This window comes from Oreochromis aureus, linkage group 6, assembly GCF_013358895.1.
Source record: "Oreochromis aureus strain Israel breed Guangdong linkage group 6, ZZ_aureus, whole genome shotgun sequence".
NCBI classification, from domain to species: domain Eukaryota; kingdom Metazoa; phylum Chordata; class Actinopteri; order Cichliformes; family Cichlidae; genus Oreochromis; species Oreochromis aureus.
The window spans coordinates 25721114-25739928 of NC_052947.1; the positions used below are offsets into that span (position 1 = coordinate 25721114).

Below are 18815 nucleotides of genomic sequence, written 5' to 3' on the forward strand. Positions count from 1 at the left end.
ACTTCTCCCTCAAACTTCTTCAGTCCCACTACCATAATGAATGTTCTGGGAAATCACTCCTACCCTTCCCTTTTAAACTTTACAGCAGCTCTCCTTTTTGTGGTGACAGGCGATCACACCTGTCCACACACACATACCTCTATATCAAACCTCCCTCCTGTTGTTTGTCAGATTTATAGTGTGAATGGTAATGCCATTTGCACTGCTCCTTGCTGGAATTGTCTGTTGCACATTTTCAGTGTTATTTTTTTATTTAATCCCACTTATACTGAAAATCCTATTCTCTCAATGTTGCATAAAAAACTGCACTCCCTTGCATCATAAGGCCTTCGACGTGGGCCTGTGGTACTTTCAATAATAGTGGTTTTATTGAAGATTTCACTGTTATCATTATTATTATTTATGGTGCTGCTGCTGTAACACACCGAATTTCCTTGTGGAAGTATCTGTCTGTCTATCCTTTACTACAGATGGCTCCAGATTTTTGGTGTGTATTACAGGAAACAGTAATTAAAGGGCAGGAAGTGGGATCAAACAGGCTGCAGTCCTGATGGAGGCCTTCCCTTTAAGTACAGCTGCAGCTGTTCTCATGCTTGCTTTGTACATCTGATTTGTCCTTTTTGCCCCTGTGTTGTGTTTAATGATGAGTTTGAATCTTGTGTGGTCAAAGGAGTTTGCAAAGAAAAGCGTCTGGACTTCTTTAAGTTGCTTGAAGACGTTTCACCTCTCATCCGAGAAGCTTCTTCAGTTCTAGGGTCAAATGGCCGAGAATCCCAGATTTAAACCCAGTGGGAGTTTCCCCCCAAAGAGGGACAAAGGACCCCCTGGTGATCCTCTAATCACATGAGCCAAGGTGTGAAAGCGGGTGAATCTTGTGTGAAAGTTTTCAATGTTTTTGCCTGATTGTACTCTCTGTTCTGATCATTTATTCAGTTCTGTTGAGTTCTACTCGGTCCTGAGCTCATGCTCCACTTTTAGTCTTGCTGCTGACGCTCCTGTGTGACGCCTTCACAAGGCATCAGTCAGCTGCTTCACCTCACATCAAAAGCCCATAGTAATAACACCGGAAATTGGAGGATTTCTTATCAAAATAAACGTATGACCTGACGCTCGGTACTAAAGAAGCTATTATTAATAAGAAAATCAAAGATAACGTTAACCCGGTGTATTCAGGTGTTAGAGCCTTTCTCCAATAAATCCATCTGTTGCCGTGGACTCATTTTCTCATTGAGTTATGCTATTATCGATTTAAATAGATAACTATTTAATTTTAAAGGTTCGGTCCGGAAGCGATGCCTCCGATCGAGGTGGACTTCTCGCCAACCAGCAATGACCGATTTGGTTCCTGACAAGAACACGCAGGTTTGCCACATAAACAAGATAATTCATTACTCCAGAAACAGCAGGACGGATGTTCATCATCGGCCTCATCATCGCTGTAACATCTGACACTTGTCGGTGAGTTTTGGCTCCGTTTCGGAAACGTCTTCGTCGCGTTAGTGTTACAGCCTGAGCGGTTTGTGCGCAACACAACAACACGTCCCCCCTCAAACTGTGGATCGGGCGTGAGGTTTGCGAGGTTTCTGATCCCACAAGGCCAAACGCTGTCATGCTCGTAATGCCAAGAATCCAGTGGGTGCGTGACGTCATCACGCGTTGGGGTAAGGTTCGCGTTCAGTTTTCAGTAAAAAGTGCGGAAAAGATACGAAAGTTTAAAAAGGAATACATATATATATAGATAGATAGATAGATAGATAGATAGATAGATAGATAGATAGATAGATAGATAGATAGATAGATATGTATTTCAGTAGTTGATCGTTTTCGTGTAAACAGTTAAAAATTGGGTTAGTTTGATCCGTTAAAAAAGTCGTTATCGGGTTATTTCATTAGCAAAATAAAAAATATAATTTAAAGTCATCTCTTTTGTTTCAGTGAAATACAAATGTTTAATTTTTAGCTGTGAGTTGGTAGAGTAAATTTATTTATCTATCAGCATAAAACATGTTGATGGTTCCGACTTAATCCTTGTTTTTAAAAAAAATTTTAATCCAATTTTATTTTAGACTTCATGTTGGGCATATCCTCCCGAGAACCGAGGAAAAGAGAATCTTCCCATTGAACTTTTTTTTGGTGATTTTCTTCCTTTTTGGAGGTAATAGAGGCAACCCAAACACATGAGATATCAGTGGAAAGCAAGGATGTCCAGGAGGTAGTAAGGTACCTCAAATAAGTCAAAAGATAGAGACCAAGACGAAATGTCCATTACAGAGGACATAAATGAATAGGCTGGTTCTCAGGAGGATATATTAAAGTTCTCTGTTGGATACAATAGGATACAATAATGTCGAAAAACAAATTATCGTTAATATTATACAATTATGTTTATTCTGAAGTTAAAAAGCACATTTTCTTTATCATTATTAAATTAATAAAAAATACAGCAATTACATGATAATTATTAACGTACCTCAATCGCTTAAACAGAAGAGTTCACTTGCAGACAGCTATCCATCCATCCATTTTCCTTGTCTTATCCAAGTGGATGTGCATGTCTTCCCACTCCTCTTCAGATACGTAAACTAAATCTGAAGGTGTTCTGAATGAATTAAACAAAACAAAATTCAGGGTCTTGGTGTGGCTGGAGCTCACTCCACAGGTAGGGTGGACAGGTAACCTGTGTGTTGCAGGCTAAAACATAGACCAGCATTCACACCTTTCTTTCACCTTTATGTCTGTGGACTGTGGGAGGAAACCCAAGTAGCCAGAAAGATCCCACACAGGCTCAGACTTTTCAGTAGTTTGGTTTATTTAAAAGCTGATTTGTATGATATTTTCTGTTCGTGGCTGTAGAGCTTAAACTGTATTTGCCGTTTCACAGGCAGTCATTATGCCCACACATCGCCATCTCCTCGCTGCACCATGTGTCACCCTCTTCTCTTGTTCTCTCTTTAGTGCAGCAGGGGCCAATAAGCAGCGGATGCGGTGGGCGTCCGGCTGCAGGCGGCCCTCTCAATGGTTTCTCCCACCATGAAGGCGCTGGTGGATGCCGTATGGGCGGTGTGGAGCATCGGGGTCTCCATCTATGACTACATCCACACCAGTGCGATGGAGGAGCGCATCCACGCCTTGGAGAACGTCATCACCATCCACCAGTTTGTGATTGGGCTGTTGTCTGCTGGCGTGTTGGTACTCTTCACCTACATCTTCTTTAAAAAGCTCTGAAGATGTGTGATGTGGAGAGCTGGGGTTGGCATGTGGGAGGTGATGTAACCAGAATTTTGGGTACATTAGTAACACTCACAAGAGTCGTGGTTCTTGGTTTTGGTGTTCATGGAAGGTACGTTAGTATAGTTTCAGGTTTTTCTTTGTGTTTTTTGCAGGGGGAACACATACAAGCACATACTGTCTTTATTCCTAAAATAAGAAAGGTGGTAGAAATGTGAAAAACACTGAAGATCATCAAGATATTAAGTTCATTTTTAACTGTTTTAAAATGTGGTCCAACTTTTTTTTCTAAACATGTTTGGAGGTTAAAACGCACTGAAGTACACGCCTTCTAATAATGCGGCACTAATGCGTCCAACTATTTTTAAAAGGCAAGAATAGATTGAAGATAAAATTCATCTGCTGATATTCATAAAATTGTAACTTTTTTTTCCTTTTAATAGCTAAAATACTGAAATTGTAACAGTTTTCACACAAATTTAAGGGTTATAAATCCTTAAAGACCATCATGAGCTGATATGGCTCCCCTTGCACTCTATTGCAGATTTTGCGAACTGAAGCTGCAGAGTAAAATGTACCCCTCACTGCATTAATATTTTCTCAGGTTAGCGCCCCCCCACCCAAATTTTAGAAACAGGAAACTCAAGTAGCCCAACTCCACTTACAGAGAAATTTGCAGCTCTGCTTGTTTTTGCAGTGGGATCATTAAACATACCACTTTCTGCCTTAATTAATATTTTCATTCAATGAAAACTCAGTTCATGACAGAGATGATGAGAGACTCTAAAGATGGAGTTTCGTCTCAAAGATCTTCTACAGAGGACTGTCATTAATTTATCTCATGCTCCCCCCAAAACTGCCACATGGACCTCATGTTAACAACCTGCAGGGTGTTAAGAGTAAACACCCTCACACTCTCTGCATTTATCATTTTCAGTAAACATGCTTTTGTCTAGTGATACAATTTGATACTGTAGGTTTACATGTGTATTTTCTACTAGATTTTAATGTGTAAGATGATCTATTTATAAGCTTTTTCCATTAATATTGTTATACCTCATAACTTTCCTACATTGCTGTATAAACTGTAACAATTTAAAGTGTCCTTACACACTGTAAATATATTTTGATGTTGGCAGGAGGTGTGGGGGTTTTTCCTTTTTAGTTGGCACTGAACTCATCATACATGTGCTATTCTCTCACAGAGTACTGCTGCTGCTGCTTTGTATTTATGGTTTGTGACCTTTAAAGGCAACATTTTGTACCATAAAAGGTGAGAATTAAGTGATACTTGATACTGACAGCAAACAATGTGTGATGTAAAGTATGCTTCAGAGGATAAAAGGATGTTTTTATCAAAATAACCTCTCCAATCTATAAGTGGTGGATCTGTGAGAGCTACTGTTACATGACTGCTTTGTTAAGAAAAAAGTGTTTGTGTAATTTTACTGTGTCAGACAGACCATAACCCGAGTAAACACCCAAGAATGAAAGACTGTTTTAATATCATCTTCATAACAGCATTAAAGTTTATCTTCTCAAACGTGACAAACGTGTGTTTAATGACTCTGGGCGTCATTACTGTAGGGTTAACAAACGCAGCACAGACCTTAAAACAAAAACGAACACCTGTTGCAAGTTACCGCTGCAATCGATAAGAAAAAACAAGTCTGTGAAAATGAGAATTGTTCTTGTATCATGGCTGGAACCTTTAAAGAGGAACGAGCAGGTTTATTTTGAATGAACCGCAAACAACAGAAACCGCAATGCTGGGAACGAAAGAAATTCAGCATGGCACCAGTCTTCAATTAGACTGGGAGGAAGAATCGCTCAGAAACATGTGCTTGTTCCTCAGCTGACAAACCTCCACAAGGTTTTTGTTATCTGAACTCGCAGCCTTGTTTCTCTGCTACTCATAAGTGTCCAGTCTGAAGGAGTGCGTATTTGGAAACGAATCTTTCTACACTCTCTCCTTCCAGAAACTTCATGGCTCTCCAGTGGATCTTTCCACAGTTTTCTGGCTGGCCGAGGGGTCCGAGTTCCTCGCGGATGTACTGCAGCCACAGATCTTTAGAAAAACAGGAAATAGTTATGTTAAAAAAAACTAAAGGTTCTTAATCTCATCGTATCTGTCCACACTTTTACACTATAAGGACAGAAGTATTGGGCCACATCTCTATAGAGCTTATAGCATTACAAGTGTGGTACTGTAACATGCCACCCACTGTCTTCCTCCCTTCCCCCCAACCAGTAACAGCAGATGGTCAGTGCTCCCTGAGCCTGGCTCTGCCAGAGGTTTCTTCCTGTCACAAGCGAGTTTTTCCTCCCCACTGTCGCCAAGTGCTTGCCCAAAGGGGATCATTTGACTGTTGTGGTTTTCTACCATAATACATTTTGTTTTTCCTTTAATATAAAGTGCGCTGAGGCGACTGTTGTTGTGGGTTGGGTCACCAAGTGCTGGGGCACGTAATGCATCGAGACCTTCATGCCAAGGGTATCCATGGCTGAGCAGCTCCTGTAGGTGTGATATGGAGGTGGCCCAGTATTTTCCATCTCGTGTAACTTTGTTCTTTAGCAATACAGATTCTCTTCAAAGACTGAACGTGTTTTTACTCTTGTCCTCTGACTCAGTTTGATCAAATAACTGTTGATTAGCTGTTCAATCCAAACCTGTATTTGATTTGTGCTCACATAACATACAAAGACACATCCTCTCGTTTTGGCGATGTCTTTTTTAATCTTTTCCTCTAACTTGTAAATACTGTTCCTGCCCTGCATCGGTGCCTGCTGTTTCAACCCCTCCACCACCCCAGCATCCACCTGGGCCTTCTGAGGGGATACTTACTCATCACTCCCCAATTTCTGTATGTATTAATGGGGAGCAATGAGCTCACAAACTTTAATATTCTTCCTAAAACTTGAGCTTGCTGGCTGAGCTGAAAGCATATATAACACCAGCTTTCCGGTTCATTGCGGCTCCTTAAACTGATTTAAATTCACCTTCATCGGAGGTGCCGAACTCCTGCAGCACCCTCTCATAGTAGTCCCTCAGATTGTTCATCTTTGGATTTTCCTGAAAAAACAACATTGTAATCACATTAATTGTTTAAACTTATCAGCAACATCAAATGTATCTTTCCAGTGTCAAACTATCAATGAAGTCAGTACAATATAAACATTGTAGTTGGTGGCAGGCAGGTTAAACAGCAGAAGAATGAGGATGTCACTGGACTTCATATACGTACTTGTTCCTTCTCGATTTGAATCATTCTGGTGAAAAAGTCCTTGGACAAGGGGCGGTTTTCCTGTAAGCTACATAAGAAAAATGCAATTTAATTAAAAGGTATTAAAGATCCTGAAAGTTTATTTTTCACCTGCAGGTCAGTGCTTTGAGACCCGTTAAACTTATATGTTCCTGCTGCATTCATCACCTAAATTAAAAACTACATGAGCAGACAGAGTTATCTGATTTTCACCTTGTAAAGGTCTTCCTCGCCTTCTTGTAGCCTCCAGTGGAGTAGGACCAATCGAGGTAGCACTCTTTCATCTCCATGGCAACAGCCGGGACTGCAGACAGCAGACCTCTCTGGGAACAAGCAAGAGAACAAACTGTCTGCAAGGCATATCCTCATTTCAGAGGCAAAAACACTATTAATCTTGCCTGCTTTAGCTTTTATTGTTTACTCTTTATCTCATCTTTATCTTACTCAGCCTTTTCTGATCACAGTCTGTCTAGTGTACTTTTTAATACAGTGCAGGATCATATTTTATCCTGTCATTAACTGTTGCGCATTTCATTTCTAACAATTCAAAACTGAGTTTCCAGCGTAACTCTTATCGATAAAATATCTGTGTAAACAAATCCACAAAAGATGAAGCGGATAAATTGCTCTAAATACTACAGGATATAGCAAGATCACACTGCAGCTGTTCAAACTGGATTCAGGTACTACCTTGAGGATGGCTTCGGTCTCCTCGGCACTCTGGTTGGCCTTGCTCCACTCAAACTGCAGCTGCCACAGTGGTAGACTCTCCTGTCAAGACAAGACACGGTTACATTAGTGAGCTTCACCCACCTTAAAAAATGTGAATGTACCTTACTGATGCATTAATATTACGCCTGTTCATTAATAAGCAGCCATAAGCACGCACATTTTGTTCAGACACAAAGCTTGCACAACTTTCACGACTTAACATTGATGAATAACAACAACGTAAAACACGTGTCTGTCAATAAAAGAACTTCTGGATTATCTTGAGTTTGTATTAGAGCTGCCTCACTGTTAAAACTCTTAAGCAGTGTTGACAGTCCAACCTGGGATATCTGTCATCAGACTGTTTCTATTAAACACTCTAATGTCAATTTTAAACTGGCACATCATTGGTAGCTTGTAAGAAACGGAGCTACTTATTGGGTGGTCAGCTCTGATCTTTTCTAGTTAGTGGGATTAGTATCATTTAAAGTAAATACAGCAAGTGAGGGACACTGTGCATCATCCAAAAGCCCGGTATGACACTACAGCTGATATTCACATTTGAGAAGCAGCAGGAACCAGAAGTATTTGGACTTCTCAGTCTCCAGTGAACGTGTCAGAGCATGCAAAGCTCAGATCAGAATTAGTTACTGGGTTTTGCCATTATATGCAGAGATTTTAAAAATTAATAATCACTCAGGCAGCATCTGTTCTCGGCCAGGAGGGAAGGATCAATATACCTTTTGGAATCGGCATGAGCACAGAATGACAGGAGAAAGAGCGAGCTTACATTTTCATCACTGATTCATCTGCACTTCTGTGCTTTTCAGTGTGGAAACTTAACATTGTTGGATACACAGGCCTCCAACCCTGGAGGTGTGTGCCACTTCTCCAAACTCAAACAGGGTGTTTTGTTCAAAAGAAAAGACTTGCATAATAAGCAGCTGTAGTAATCCTCCTCATACAGCTACTTCTCAGGGCCGCGGACTTATGAAACCCCCACCACAACAATAATCAGCTATTCTGTTCACTGTTACAAAGGCCTGCGGCTCAGCCGAGGCATGCGTATTCACAGTTGTACAGCACTGTGCAACTATGAGGGAGGTTAAACAGAAAAATTAAGAAGAACGTTCTGACTACTCTGAAATATATGAGAGATTGTAAGATAAGGTTTAATTCACCACTGACCAAAAGAGTACATAAGAAATTCTAAACGCTAATTTATAAGGTCAAACTGAGCCGAGATGGAAATCGGGCTTCAAATTATTAATGGTAAGACTCCGGCTGCTGCGTGGCCTCCCTAAATATTCTCCCTTTTATTCCTGTCTGCACTGAACTGATTAACTGATATTAATTTCTATCTGCTCTCTTCTGTAGTTGGCACCTTCTTCTCTGTCCTCTCTTTCCTTGTACCCGTCTGCATGTGTTTCTAATTCTGGAGCTGCTGTTCCTGGTCCGTATTTATTGGCCCCATCAACCTGCAAAATGTTTTTTTAATATATACACATGCATGTTTACCATAACAGCTCCCAGCTTCATCATTGGGATAGCTTTTACCTTTAAAAAAGGTGAATTGATACACACATATCTGCAAGATTAAATGTAGTTTTTCACCTGCCTTCATGTGTGCTCACATACAGGCAGATGAAGACAGTTGAGGAAATTAATATGACTGAACAGAGACTAATTAGGCCAAGGAGATGGCCCACTTATACAGCACTGCTGGTGGCTAGTGCGTGTATGTGTGTGAGTGAATCCATATATCTCCTTTCTCCAAGGACAATAATTAAAGCGGTACTGCCACTCAGTGTGCTGAACAGTGTTTATGTGATAGTGTAAGATGAGAAAATTACTGAACCCCATTATGTGATTTCATAAAAGCAAACATGGCTCTCCCGATCCAGTGTGTGTGTGTGTGTGTGTGTGTGTGTGTGTGTGTGTGTGTGTGTGTGTGTATACCTTGGGATTAACGTGTTTGAGAGCGTCCTGAAAACACCGGCCTATGTCTCGGCTCCCTAGCTCCATCAGCGTCTGCAGGCTCAAACTCCACATGGTCACTGATTGGCTGTAGCGCTGTGTGGCTGTCATGGCAACACTTGCTGCTCCCTCAGCATCTCCCGATGAGAGCAAGATTTGGAGCTGGTCACGTGGACAACATCAGGTCGGTTGATTCATACATCAGTAAAATGCAAGGTATCGTTTCCTTTTTGAATATAACCTGATGTTTAAGGAGTTTTTCTACTATCACCATTTTCAGTTTTTAAACAATTTCAGTCCCATTACCAGTCAAACTAATAATCCTACACAGGAAACACAGCAATTGATTTAAAAAAAATACAGGCTTACAACCACCAAGATATCCATAAAGCCACCATGTGCTGGGTCTAAATGTGCACTTTGTTTACTTTGTTATTCATTATTGCTGGACAATGTGTGTTTGTCGCGCCACCAAATAAATTAACAAATAAATACAGCTATTAAATAACAGTCACACAAACCCATAAATTACTCAGAGTGCTTGGTATTAGCCTCTAACCACTAGGCCAACAATTACCACATTTTTTTCTAATTAAGATTCTCATCATCATAAACATCATCATCAGAGAACTGGTTTAATTTGCTTTGCCTGAACGTCAGTGTATTAGTAACTTCTGGGTGTCAGCCTCAGTTGTTTCTGCTTTTCCAATAACATGTTGTGTTTTCAGTGCAGTACAATTACATTTTCATTCTGTGTTAACTCTGCTAGTGTATATCTGAAAGAAGAGAAGATTTGGAAGGTTTTAAAGAAGTTTGCTGTTCCAGTCAGACTTCGACTGGCACTGCTGTTACCCGGCCAAAACGAAACGTGGTTTTAGTGAAATGAGAGCCGACAGGTCATCATTCAAATAAAGAGAAGACGGGCTTACGGGTGCCTAAAATTCCATTCACACATTGAACAGAGACTTTATCTCACCCAGTTCTTGTAGTAATTCTCCTTCAGCAGCGAGCAGTCGTGGGCACGCTGCAGCACTCCCAGCAGCCTCTCCTGCCGCTGTGATACAAACACTTGTTTTTACTCCAAGAAACACTGAAGCCATTGACATTTCTCAGCGTACCTGAGGAGGAAATAACTTCAGGCCAAACTTAAGGACTTTTCACGTACTTTTTCCTTCAGCTCTTGGACGTTGGTCTTCCTTTTCATCCTTTCCAACAAGAAGGCCACGTAGCAGGTCCACATGGGCTCTGGGAGGCAAAGCAGTGGTTTCATACACTAACGGAAGCAGTGAATGAATACATGCAGGAACAACGATAACGTTTTACAACTTTCTGGGCTCCTTCTTGGAGGTTTTGACCAAAATAAAATTCTTCTATTAAGGCTTTTACTTATTTATTTCACACCCACTGCCAGCATGTGCAAATTAAATTAAAAAACAAGAAGAGAACAAGAAGAGATCGTTCTTGTTTTGGTAATATGGGCGCACTGACACTGAAAAAAGCTACAAACACACTCAACTGCACATTAAAGAAAATACCTAATCAACCAATCATATGGCAGCAATTCAATGCATGTAGGCACGCAGACATGGTCAGGAGGGCCTGCTGAAGTTCAAACTGCGCATAAGAGTGAGGAAGGTGATTTAAGTGATCTCTAGAATTTACAGAGAAAGGCCAGAAAAAGAGAAAATATCCAATAAGCGTCACGTCTCTGGGCAAAAATGTCTTTCTGACATCAGAGGAGACTACACCAGACTTCTTTAAGCTGACAGGAAGGCAACAGTAACTCGTTACAGACGAGAGACGCAGAAGAGCATCTCTGATGCACAACAGATGGGCTACAGGAGCTGAAGACCACACCGGATGACACTCTCATCAGCTAAGAACAGGGAGCTGAGGCTACAATTCACACAGGCTCACCATAATTGGACAACAGCAGACTGGAAAAATGTTGAGTCACAATTTCTATTGTGACATTCAATGGTAGGGTGAGGATTTCACATAAACAACATGAAAGCATGGATCCACAAACACTTATGGCCGCTGACATAATGGTGTGGGACATAATATATAATGGTTTTCTAGGCACACTTTGGCCCCTTGAATACCAACAGAGCATTGTTTAAATGCCACAGCCCGCCCGTATGTATTGTTGCTGACCACCCTTTATGACCACAGTGTATCCATCTTCTGATGGCTGCTTCCAGCAAGACAAGGCACGTGACACAAAGCCTAAATCATCTCAAACTGGTTTCTTGAACATGACGAGTTCGCTGTACTCAAACGGCCTCCACAGTCACCGCAGCTTTGGGATGTGGGGGCGAACACGAGATTAACTTCATGGACGTGGGGCCAACAAATCTGCAGCAGCAGCTGTGCGATGCTATCATGTCAACATGAACTAAAATCTCTGAAGAATGTTTCCAGCACCTTGTTGAATCTGTGCCATGAAAAATGAAGGAGGTTTGAGCGTAAAAGGGGTAAGATGTACCTAACAAAGTGGCGTCTTTTGCGTACTTCTTAGTCTACCCACCAACTTCATTTGCAGATGAAGATCGTGACGTGGTTGAAAATTATTAAGTGAGATGGAATTTTTATGTTTTCCCATAAAATAAGTTTTACTTTCACTTAAGGCAAAAACCTGCACAGAAATGATGCTTTTATGCTCACCTTTAGCTACATATTTTTTTTATTTTTGGAGTAGTTTTTTCACAATTTACAGTCCAAAATAACCCTCATCTTCTAATCACTGGATATATGATCCAGTGATTAGAAAGGCAAAAAGTGTGAATATCTGAAACCAAGAGTTTTTGGCTTGTTGACATATGCTGACCTCATTATGAACACTGAACCATGTTTAATATGAGCATCCGCAACTGTAACACCAAGTCTGACAGGAAATAGAGAAAAGCTTAATAACAGGTCCACTTTCAAGCTTTTGAATAATTAATGTTCATAGCTAGCAGATGCTCTGTAGTAAAATGTTTATTACAATTAATAATTAATCACCAAAGTCTAAGTCATGTCTCAACAATTCGTTTTAAAATTCAAATATGTATGTTCTCTCTGTGTATCAGGAAGCTCCTACCAGTGTTCAGACTCTTGACGCCCTCCTCATAGACCTGGCAGCAGCGCTCCTCTCTGCGGTTTATATCTGAGGCCCTGCCTTTGGCAGTCTGGAGCTCCTCTCCTGCTCCTGGGGCCTCCAGCTCCCTCTTAGCCATGAAATCCCACGTGGAGCTGTCGTCTGTGTAGTTAGTCTGTAAGCTGGAAACAAGAGGTGAGATGAGGGTACTGCTTAAAGATAACACTGTGGAAGTTGAGGAATTCAGACTTCATGTAAAAGAGAGGTAAATGTAAGCTTTTCGGAAGTAAATTACTCTTGCAGGATGGATTCTTGGAGGTCTTTGGTGAAGTCAAAAATAGCCGCTATGTTCAGAAGTGAGATGACAAACTCTGCTTCTGTAGGATGAAAAGATACACAAGTAGAGAGACACGCTAGGTTGTTTCCAAAGCCAGTGGCTTGTTATACCCTTCTTACTCACCACCATAAATATTTTTAATAGACAGTTGTCACATTTAGCTAAACTAAGGTCCAATTTTCCCCAGGTAGCAGCTCAGACATGTAAATTCAATATTATGAGACAAAACCTCCTTCGCCGTAGTGGGAATGCCATCCCAGAACAGTTTTAAGATTGTGAAAGCGCCAGAATACATGAAAGTGATCTCCCAAACAATGATCACATCCCCGAAAGCATGCAAGTTGTGCACTGGTGTGTCTGGACTTTTGTTTTGGAGTTATTATTAAAAATAAAAATCTTGCACAGTTTTTCCATGAAAAGTCCCTCCACATATGCAAGGCTGTGATTTCAGCGTTTATTAATAGTGATCCTGTGCTCAGGGGTGATTTCAATTGCCAATTCTTATCCCCATTTAGTCTTTACATATCCCAGTGCTGAAGGAATTCACTTTAATGACAATATAGGTGGTCTTGAACTGAAATAAAAACTAAATAACAGTTTTTAATCTCTTTTTGGCAAATGAAAGACAATCAGGGTAAAAGAAGATGCAGAAAGAGTTTAAATCGGCTCTACAAATTATGTGCATTTTATTTAAATAATAAATGTGTTATTTTTAAAGCCCAGATTTACTAAACAGGCATAAAGATCATGCAAGCACAATCCCTATATAGTGCTCACAGATGTGCTTAGTTTTACAGCAATTTATAAAAGCTGAGCTGTTTTCTTAACACACAACACAACTGCACTTTAGCATTAAGATTTTGTTTTTTTAATATTCTCTCTTCTGTTACACCACATCACAGAGAGGTTCTCTGTGATGTGGATATGTCACCGTGGATAATGTTTTGAGAGGAGAGTCTACAGGGGAGTGTGACAGCATTATGCCGCTCTTAATATTCAAATGTATTTGCAGCATAAACACTTAAGTTATTTTATATTTTCTCATATTTGCACAGGCCTGTGAATAACCACTGACAAGCTTACCTTTGATTTTCCCTGTAGCATCTTTGTATACAACCTCAGCCAGTTTACCACTCAGGATCTCTGGAGAAAATTCATATTCACCCTGGAAGGTGTGAACAGTGGGTTTTAAATACAACGAGCAGCATATGCGCGCGCTTACTTCCTACTGTTTTGTGTTTGTTTCACGCTCACCAGGTCCATCTGAGCCTGCTCCAGCTGAATCTTCTGCTTCCTCAGTTTCTCACAATGCAGCAGCTCCATACGGAAGTACTAACACAGAGTGGTTGGAGGATTTTAGACGAGCATGTTTTAAATGAATAAACTGTTGCTTAAAGTTTTAAGTCTGGGTCACCTTAAATAACAATAATAAAAAGAAGATATTTGGCATCTTTTACCTCCTGGTAGACTTTCTTATCATTTGGGTGGAATCGCAGCGCCCTCAGAAACAGGTGTCTCGCGCTCTCAGAAGAATTTCTATCCTCCAGCTCGCTCTTGGCAGCCATGATCCACAGAGCTAAAGCGAGGCGGAAACAGTGTTTATTAACAGCATTCGTCTTGGTCATCTCCAAGATTGCAATCACAGATTTCCTGCCTTGGTTTAATTTACTTTAATACACATTTCCAGCCACTAAACGTCGGCAAATTGCAGTGTGTTTGTAATGCTCCCTTTCTTCTGTACCTGGTTTGTCAGGATGGATGGCAAGCATGGCTGAGAACACCTTGCTGATTTGGCTCTTGGTGGCCTGATGAGTGAAAGGGATCATTATAAGAATGAGAAGACACGGTGTAGAGCAGACGTATCTGACTTGAAGGCAAGTGATGACATCTTTACATACCCATTTCTTACAGAAAGCAACATGTGAGAGCCATAGCTGCACATCATCCTGCGGGGGAAAGAAGACGTGTGACTGTTCACTCCTTTCGGCTTTCATTCCTTTTGTAAATTTAAACTCAATGTAAAAATCTACAATTTTAACTTTTTTTTGCCATGTTTGTTAGCAAAAAGCATCATATTACTTTCCAGCAATGGCTCAGTTACACATTAGAAAGTATCATACAAATTTAGAGGACAAAAATGTCTAAAAATGTTACAAATAGTGGATACACATGGCTGAATTTAATAATCTGACGTTATAAATGAATTATTACAACCATACAGAATAATAGTTACAGTGTTGCAAATGCTCTATTTACACTACCTTCCACTTATTTGTTGCTCTTTTAAAGATGCTATTTATTCTGTGGATGATGGGGTACTCAATCTCCTCTCGTTTGAACTGATAGTGTATGTGCTGAAAATGAAAAGGATAGTACAGTCACTGTCAGGTGTGTTTTACTGACACGTTTTTAATCACATGAGCTTAAAATAACAGATTCTGTATGTAGGATACTTACTGCTCTTCTCTTCTTGATCAGCTCTAAAACGTTGATTTCATACTATAAACAAAAGGAGAGTCTCCAGTAAGTGTTCTGAACACGATTCATGATCTTTACTTATTTATTGAAACTTAGAAGAAACATAATGTATCATCACAGCCGCCCACCTGAATGTATGCAATGAAGTCCTCCTTATTTACGATCAGCCTGTGAAGCTTGTACTCCAGGGCTGTTACTCTCTTGATTATTGATCTAAATGAAAAACAGAACAGAAGAATAATGTTGAATCAGTGAGAAGGACTTGCATAAACACACACGGGAATATTTTCACATGGAAATTTTAATACTGACCAACAGTTTTTGTATTAGGAGAAGAGAAAGCACAAAAGAAGAATGGGCCATTTTGAGGTCAATTTTAGGAAAATACAGCATAAAATGCATTTTTCGTACACTGAATTTACACTCATAGGCAAGTTTTAGGTACACCTTGCTAATACTGGACCCCTTTTATCCTCAGAACTGCTTTATCTCTTTGGGGCATAGATTTAACAAGATGCTGGAGACAGTCCTCAGAGATTTTAGTCCATACTGATATGATAGTTTGTCAGGGAACATCCATGATCCGTACATTTGGTGACTGTGGAGGCCATTTGAATACAGTAAACTCACTGTCATGTTCAAGAAACTGGTTTGGAATGATCTGAACTTTGAGACACAGTATATATTATTCTTCTGGAAGCAGCCAAAACAATGAGTACACTATGGTCACAAAGGAATGTACATGGTCAGGAGGCTGTAGCATTTAAACAATGCTCAGTTGGGGCTAAAGTGTGCCAAGAAAATGACCCCGTGTGAATTGTAGCCTCAGTTTCACCATTACACCACCACCACCATCATGAAACGTTCATACAGGGCAGGACGGATTAGTGCTTTCATGGTGTCACATCAAACTGGGTCAACAGACCCGCAAACACTTCTTTGAATTTCTATTGTTCAATTATGGCGAGCTTGAGCAGATTGTAGCCTCAGTTTCGTGTTCTTAGCTGACAGTGACACCCGGTGTGGTCTTCTGCTGCTTTGAGATTCAGCATATTGTGCGTTCAGAGATGCTCTTCTGCATACCTTGGTTGAAACAAGTGGTTATTTGAGCATTTTCACCCAGAGAACTGTCACTCACTCAATAGCTTTTCTATATCTTCTTCAGAACAATCTCTACAGATAGCTGCATAAGAAAATCAAGGTAAATTACCAGTTTCTGAAATACTCAGAGCAGCTACCATGCTACGTCATTTATATCACCTTTGTTCCATATTCAGATGCTCAGTTTGAACATCAGTGGGCCTATATGGCTGAGTATTATCAGTACACAAAAATATCTATAAGACAATATCATATAAGTGTTTGATACACAGGTGCTCTGAATCTTTTGCCGGAGACGCTACTTCATACTCCTTTTGGTGGAGCTTATCAATTAAATTATGATAAAATGTAAAGGTGAGAAGGTAACACTATAAGTGGACGACAGCAAACAACACAGGAAATCAAATTATAGGACTGATCAACTGAATTTAAAGCAGACCTTTCCAATAGGCCAGCTTTCTGCTCATTGCAAACAGCACACTTGAACAGCAGGTGAAAGAGGGTACAAGGCTGGGTATTTGCTCTCACTGACATCATAAAGATCCTACAGTAGAAAAACTATATTTAAAGCAATCTGGAGCCTAGTTTTAGGCTTGAAGAGATTATTTAAACATTAGCCTCATTATTTGATATTTTGGCCATGTTTAGCAGAAACATCCACTGTAACATCATATTACAGAAAATGAGTAAAGGGAATAACTCCTAGTACATAAAAGCTTAACCCCTGCAATAGCTGTGGCTCAGGGGGTAGAGCTGGTTGTCCAGCAGTCAGAAGATCCATGGTTGGAGCCCTGGCTCCTTCAGTCTGCATGTATCCTGGGCAAGATAGTGTGCCATACATGCATGGCAGAAAAAAAGCACTCAAATGAACATGCGTGATTTTGTGAATGAAAGTTATACTAGAAAGTGCTTTGATGCCTAACTAGAGTAGAAAAGTGGTATCTAGGTACCATATTCTGTAGACTGTCTGCGTGTCTGTGATGTTGGACTTCCTGAGTTAATTTTCTTTCCTTTGCCTGGCTTCAAATCACCCTGGGAGTACTACAGAAGCACAACGTGTAGTCTGCACCAGAGCTTTCATTCTCTATGCCATTCCTGTATCGAACTTCTTGCCCGGCTTACCTACTCCGTGCAGCTAGTACAGCTTCTGTAATAAATAGACCCAGTGAAGAAAATAGAGCTGTGTCTGAGAGACTTCTGAAGCACATCAGGTAGATTTGAAAGCAAGGTGTTGAATGGGTGCAATTGAGTACGTTCACCACAGTGGTCTGCACACATATATGTATCTGTATATTTAAATATTTTTCTCTATTTTGTGTATTATTATGGCTGGACTCTATTTATATTACGAGTGGTGGAAGAAGAGGTCAAGTGTTGGAAATTGATGACTTGTTGGGGTGTTTAAGAGAAGGAATTCTACTGACAAGTGCTGATTTCTATTCTGATGTTACACAAACATGGTGATGTATCGGGATTCCTATAATGTATTGATCATCACCAGTTACTTTGAGATTCACAACCCTAACGTTGATTTTAATTAAGGATGTAAATGTGCAACTATCTGCAGAAGGGATCTTCAATATTTCCTCCTTAAATCTTCAGGACACAAATATCTTCGATGTATTGCTGCTAACTATAGATGTCAAAAAGTTAAGTTCAGCTGCCCAGATTAATAAAATCACTTAACTCTATTTGCTCTTTATTTTGGGGAATATTTTTTTCCTAAATCATCCAAAATTAATCAGTAGTAAAAAACGTTTTTTGTTGATTTTTTTTTTTTTTTTTTAAGAACAAGAAGATGATTAATAGACTTTCTCAGCTTCATCTCTCGCAGTTTCTCGGCCCTGTAATGTAAACAACTAAATATTTCACAGGTTCGAGGCCCTCTCTGAGACTGCGTCCGATCAAACCGGACTAATCCGTCACCTCTTTTGCTATTTTCCTAGAAGACACAGCGTGTAAAGGCTCGGTGCTGCCTTACTTGACTTCTTTCTTGGTGAACAGTCCCACTCTCTCCAGCTGCTCCAGCTCAGGGATTCTGTCCTCGATCCGCTGCTGAACGATCTCCGCCATCTCGTCGAAGCAGCCGTTAAACGCTCGTGTTCAGCTGCTTTTTGGTAAAACTTAATAATGTTATAACAACTGTACACAGAACAGCACGACAGGCCAGCTCTATCCCCAATTACACATGTGTGGAAGTTGTGACTAGCAGAGCTTCCGGTTCCGTCTGCAAATAGGTCCGACAGGAAATCCGAGCTGGAGGAAACATTTGTTAACTCTGAGTTTTAAACTCCCAAACTTGCTGTTTCACAACGTAATAAAGATGAATCGAAAGTTTACCTGTCCTTTTATATTCGAAAACGGTTTGGTGTATGTTTTCTCACCTCAGATTAATTTTGATCATCAGGGGAACATATAAAGGGGGGACATGAGTTTTTCATTTTTTTCAGAACTTTATTTGAAATTGTAACGTGAACAGTCCGTCATTCCAGTTCAGTTTGTACAGTAGACATACAGGGCAAATAAGAGTAACAATAAGCAATACGATTAAAATAAGAAGGGTAAATAAATAAATAGAGGGGAAAAAGGGATGTGACAGACTTCATAATAGCTTTATACTTGAAAATTATATCTGTGA

At 40.2% G+C, this 18815-nt stretch overlaps 1 protein-coding gene and 1 long non-coding RNA gene across 2 annotated transcripts; one reads left to right on the top strand and one right to left on the bottom strand.

Annotated features, from left to right (window-relative positions):
• Positions 1-1310: 1310 nt before the first annotated feature.
• Positions 1311-4776, top strand: LOC120440693. The gene is made up of 2 exons (XR_005613456.1): positions 1311-1458; positions 2956-4776. It is a non-coding gene; the product is annotated as an uncharacterized LOC120440693 (long non-coding RNA).
• On the bottom strand, positions 4714-18417 carry utp6 (UTP6 small subunit processome component). Its single transcript, XM_031740387.2, has 19 exons — positions 18159-18417; positions 15205-15289; positions 15056-15097; positions 14860-14952; positions 14497-14544; positions 14340-14403; positions 14056-14174; positions 13853-13930; positions 13682-13763; positions 12557-12638; positions 12265-12443; positions 10345-10424; positions 10156-10233; positions 9162-9341; positions 7182-7262; positions 6705-6814; positions 6474-6540; positions 6229-6301; positions 4714-5296 (listed from the first exon to the last, which is right to left on the bottom strand). The coding sequence occupies exons 1-19, from the start codon at positions 18248-18250 to the stop codon at positions 5142-5144; spliced, it is 1788 nt and encodes a 595-aa protein (XP_031596247.1). The 5' UTR covers positions 18251-18417; the 3' UTR covers positions 4714-5141.
• Between the last annotated feature and the right edge of the window lie 398 nt (positions 18418-18815).

Coding starts and splice junctions, on each gene's coding strand:
- utp6 (XM_031740387.2), bottom strand. CDS start 18,250: ATGGCGGAGATCGTTCAGCAGCGGATCGAGGACAGAATCCCTGAGCTG. Junction 14,953..15,055: donor TGATCAAGAAGAGAAGAGCA/GTAAGTATCCTA, acceptor TTTCATTTTCAG/CACATACACTATCAGTTCAA. Junction 6,302..6,473: donor TTCAAATCGAGAAGGAACAA/GTACGTATATGA, acceptor TTGTTTTTTCAG/GAAAATCCAAAGATGAACAA.